General features: G+C 33.6%; 1 protein-coding gene across 1 annotated transcript in view; it reads right to left on the bottom strand.

The window, feature by feature from the left end:
- Positions 1–5,672, bottom strand: part of LOC107688562 (uncharacterized) — a 19,362-nt gene that overhangs the window by 3,460 nt on the left and 10,230 nt on the right. Inside the window, exon 4 of the mRNA XM_016486268.1 lies at positions 395–567. Coding sequence (XP_016341754.1) covers positions 395–567 — 173 coding nt within the window. The remainder of the gene's footprint in view (positions 1–394; positions 568–5,672) is intronic.

Genomic DNA, 5,672 nt, shown 5'->3' with positions numbered 1-5,672 from the left:
TAGTAGTAGTAGTAGTAGTAGTAGTATTTTAAAGAAGGCTTTTTATAAAAGAAGTGCTCACCAAAGCTTATTTTTATGTAATATTTATGATAAAATTGTAAAATTGTGAAATGATATTACGACTTAAAAAAAAAATGTTTTAAGTAATTTATTCCTGTGATGGCATTCTGAATTATCAGCAGCCATTACTCAGTCTTCACACGATCAGGTATCGCATGATCTTTCAGAAGTCATTCTAATATGATATGAATAGGCTGATGAATAGAATTTCAAAAGAACATACATTATTTGAATTAGAAATCTTTTGTAACATTGTTGGCATATCTTTAAATTTGGATCAATTTAATGCACCCTTGGATATTTATTAATGTATTTTAAAAATGCCCCAGCTTACCATGTCTTGTCCAAACTTCCTTACGTAACAGTACGGCCATTTGAATAGCACTTTCTTAGTCTGAATGTCCTTCAGGAATAAGCAGTCCGGCAGGGGAGTGAGGATATATTCCCCATACAGATTGCACCGAACAGCAGCCTCGGTGCCCACTGCCATGACCAGAAAATCTTGAACTGCAAGACAAAAAAAAAAAAAACATGTTAGCCCAAAATTAAATCAGAAAAAAGTGAATATCTTGTGCTATGTGAACAATTCATACAAGTTTGGAACATCATAAAGGGTGAGTAAATTACATTAGGATGAGCTATTTCTTTAAATATTTGCATCCACTCCCACAATTTCAAATTATGAACTTTCAGTAAGAGTGCAAGGACAATATAGCTGAATCAAATTTTTTTTTTTTTTCTTCACTGAAACTTAGACTTGCACCTGAAGTCAGCATGGAACACAACCTATTGCTTTTCCTCCGGAGATAGCTTTGAAATTCAAAATCGGATGTCCACAGGAGCAGGAAGAAGCCAGCCCTGTCTAAGTTCAGCCTTTGTTCCTTCGGTTGATGTTCACGGCTGTCATTTTCTGAGCCTCTTCCTCTTAGCTCTACATCTTCCAGGATGAAACAAGCTCTCAGACTGTTGGCTTGTTGCCCAGTGAGACCTCACCCATGACCGCGAATGTCAAATTTAGTTGTTTTTCCTGTTCGCTCTCGTTTACAGCACTGCTCAGGGAGAACGTTACACGCAGACGTGCACAGTTCTCATGCTATCTGGAGATACAGATGGCACACGTGTGAAGCACAACTCTGTTAACCTGGATTACTCACCGGACACGTGTTGTAGTTAGTGTCAGACTTAAAGCTTCTGATTTAGCTGGGTGATGAACAAGAATCATTTGATTTTGCACCTTTGTATGTCTCCTTCATTTGATATTTTAGTAACGCCTCTCTGTTAAGATAAATTATCATTCACTAATAGCTGTGCTTAAGTATTCTTATCTGTGCAAGCAATGTTTTTCCACTGAATAAATAATCATTCAGGTTTGAATGCACATGAGTTTGTTTTTACTCCTGTTATAATGTTATTAAATCATATGTATGATTTGAGTTAGTATGAGTTTTTTTATATGAAACATAGAAAAAATGAAGTAGGAACTTACTACTGAATCACAACAAAAAATAAGCACATATGCATGCAAAAAAGATAGTATTTATGACTTAAATGCATATGTACAGTACGTCACCACAAATTTGGAATTATGAATCAAAAGTCAGATGCAGTGAGAACGCATGACAGACGCAATAGATGCATCATCTGTAGTTTACGGTAATTTTGGTGAAATTTATGAGATTATTTATTTTTTCATTTAAAATAAAAGTAGCTAAATTGCATGTACAAAATACGATGGCATTTTACAATTATGGTAGATTATATAACAATTTCGTTTTCAGCACCTTCAACATGATCTCATGAGAAAATTATATGCTATTTTACAAGGCGGCGATTTCGTGTTATTCCATGTGAATCATACAGAAATGTATGGTTTTTAGGAAAAAAAAAACCATAAGCATGAAGGTCTACCCCTAAACCTAACATAAGCAGATTGTACAAAACCATATAACAATGTACGATTTAGCCAATACAAATTAGCCACCAATTTGCCTAAATGTAAAATAGTTACGAATTGTAATGAGAGACACCTTCATAACTTGAATAAAAACATCAAAAAGCAAAAACACAACTAATGCAAATTCTTTTTTTATTCATCAATTTGTAGGCATTAACAACCTTGCTGTATTTATTGTGGAAAAGGTACATTGCTAACCTGCTCGACCAAAGTTATCTAAACATACCTGATGTATTAATTACGACTTCCCAACTAGTAAATATGAACTTTCCAGGAGGACCTGAATGCACCAATATCGCACCAAAACTAAATCCATCCACTGACTCTGTTTGAAAACCTAGTGAGCTACCTACATAGACAGCACAGCTACATTTTTGACACACATTAAAGGTTCAAGAAGATAAGATACCTCATTTTGGCCAAATTTAAGGTGACCATATACGTCCTCTTTTTCAGAGGATTTCTAAATTGTCTGAAATGTCCAGCTTTTGGCTTCTTTTCCTATAATTTAAGAAGTAGATTGACCAATAGCGTGCAGGCTTTGGTGCAAAGCAGGACTTGACAATTACTTTTATGTGTTCATTTACGGTAAATTGACTAAATTGCCCATCTTTATTTCAAGGGCGTCTGATGAGATCTGGAGAGTGTTAATCAGCCTCTGATTGTTGGGTCACTGATTAAAAAGAGTCTTAACGACCCCGGTTCATCAGCGTATTGCGCAGATCACAAGAGACAATACATTAATTAGCCATGAATTTTGTGCGGTAGCATAATTGTGCATATGTATATATTTATTTTTACATTTCCTTAGTCTCATCTGTTTACTGATTTCAAACAATGCATGATCAAAAACATTTCTGCCACTAATTGGTTGTCGGTTCGTGTTCTTGGCTTTAAACTCACAGCCATATAAAGGCACGGTCAAACCACAGCAGCACCGGCGGTATTATTAGAGATCACCACAAGGCCAGTGTGAAGTTCGCCTCAATGTGAAACTGCAGCATCTGCATAAATAAGATTCAGGTACTGCACAGCGGATTCAGTAAATGAGTCGGAGGCTTCTCGGAAAGAAAAGGCACGATAAATGCAATCCCAACTGTGAGCTGCAGCTGAGAGTCTTGATTCTCCAACTATAGATCAGAGAAAAAATACCACTTCCTTCCTATCTGGCCCATGGGTGTTCACACTGAGCATCTATCGGCTAAAAATAATTACAGGAACTGCAATACTTGGGTTGCTGACCCAAAATCTATCTTAAAAAATCTTCCTGGTGTCAGTTTTGCTAAGTTCAACATACCATAGTATTACTATTGCAGTGCAGTGTGCAGTAAGAAAGTGTGAACAATATGCAGATTTTCTGTATGCATGAAGCTCTCAGATAAACTACTACATTTGTCTAAATGTGTGGACAGAGCGCATGACATGAAACACTGTATCCCAAAATGCAGTGCATCTGACTTGCATTTTCAGGGTGACATGAAGTGGAAGCTATATCAAATTTGTACCTTTTATCTCAGTCATTGTTTGAAATATAAATAATATTATATAATATTTTTTGCATTCATACTATTTATATATAATTGTATTAATATTATCTCTTATATAATATAACTAATAAATATTCTATCATTTATGCTATCACTCATATTTATTTTATATAAAGATATCTCTTATGTTAGACTGCATTTGTTTGATTAAAATACAGTAATATTGTGAAATATTATTATAGTTTAAACTAACTGTTTTCTATTTGAATATGTTTAAAAATGTAATTTATTCCTGTGATGCAAAAGCTGAATTTTCAGCATCATTACTCCATAAACATTTCTTACATAAATATTTCTTGAGCAGCGGATCAGCATATTAGAATGATTTCTGAAGGATCATGTGACACTGAAGACTGGAGTAATGATGCTGAAAATTCAAACTTGCTATCAAAGGAATGAATTATCATTTAAAATATTCATATAAAATATTAAAATGAAAAACTGTCATTTTAAATTGTAATAATATTTCACAATATTACTGTTTTTACTGTATTTTTGATCAAATAAATGCAGCTTTACTGAGCATAAGAGACTTCTTTCAAAAATGCTAAAAAAAACTTCATAATCTGACTCCTGCGGCCTTCAAAACCAGTTGCATAAACACTTGGAAACGTTCAAAGACCAGTCAGATAAATCATTGCTGCTGTTTAATGTAAACACGAAGACAGATGGAGAAAACGCCTCATCTGCTTGTTTGCCTCTCTGATTACGAGAATTTCACTCCGTTTAGTTTCCACCTGCTCCCAGTTTTTTACTTTGATGTCGAGCTTCTATACAAAACATCATGCAGCACCCACAACCTAGTGACTTAAAACATTCTCGCTCATCCAATCAAATCTATCAGGGGGTGGTTGCAATCCAATTATCCCTAAACTGCTGCAAGCCTGACCTCTGGCATCTTTAAACGTACCATCACACCATCACTTTGAAATGAAGAGACTGGCAGATAGACTGTAAAGCATTTCAGGTCAGCTTGACAACTAGATTGAGATCTTTTCCATACAAAGATCTCTTAATTTGTACGTTTTATATGAATAATAGCCATTTTGTCAAATGCACATTGGAGAAAATGAAATATAAGAGACAGTTCAGAGAAGGGTGATGAACATAATCACTTCATGTTCTGCCAAGAATTAAAAGCTATTTGCTCAGTCCTCAACCAAGGACACAAGAAATAGAGATAATGTTCAGAAGTGCATACTACTCTTATTATTTCGGTTATGTATGTAAAGTATGCAAATGTTCTGAATGAAGAGAATATGATAAATGTGTAGTATGCAGCTGTGTGTGGATACTGTATTCCACAATTTAATGCATCTGACATTACCTTGCATTTCCAGTGTAATAACAGTATTTGAAGCAATTTTTTTAGGGATAGTTTTTAGGTGAATTTTCCCTTCAACATATCTTTCTCGACTCAATATTTGATTGTTTTTTGGGGGTTTTTTTACACAAATTGGATTAAAAATAATTTCTCTATACTTTTTATAACTTGTTCTACAGTTTTGTGAGATTTACACATCAAGGACAAGTTCAAAATTCATGCACCAATCATAATATATACAGTACACTACCATTCAAAGGTTTGGGGTCAGTAAGATTTTATTTTTTAGAACTTAGTACTTTTATTCAGCAAGGATGTGTTAAATTGATCAAAAGTGACAGAAAAGGCATTTTATAATGTTACAAAAGATGTATTATATTTATTTGTATATGTTTGTTTTTACACTTTTTATTTATCAAAGAACCCTAAAAGTGTATAGCATAGTTCACACAAAAAATTAAGCAGCAAAAAAAATTTTTTTTTTAATTTCTTGAGCAGCAAATCAGCATATTAGAATCATTTCTGAAGGATCATGTGACACTTAAGACTAGAGTAATGATGCTGAAAATTCAGCATTACATCACATAAATAAATTCGAATTTACAATATATTCACACAGAAAACACCTATTCTAAATTATAATAATATTTAACAACATTACTGTTTTTTTTTTGTTTGTTTTTTGTTTTTTATAAATGCTACCTTGGTGAATATAAGAGACTTTTTCTTTCTTAAAACATTAAGAAATCTTACTGACCCTAAAATTTTAACTTTGTATTTATATTTA

Source organism: Sinocyclocheilus anshuiensis, unplaced genomic scaffold, assembly GCF_001515605.1.
Source record: "Sinocyclocheilus anshuiensis isolate Anshui unplaced genomic scaffold, SAMN03320099.WGS_v1.1 scaffold205, whole genome shotgun sequence".
Lineage (NCBI taxonomy): Eukaryota > Metazoa > Chordata > Actinopteri > Cypriniformes > Cyprinidae > Sinocyclocheilus > Sinocyclocheilus anshuiensis.
The sequence above is the reverse complement of the archived record's forward strand: the minus strand, read 5'-3'. Positions and strand labels throughout refer to the sequence as shown.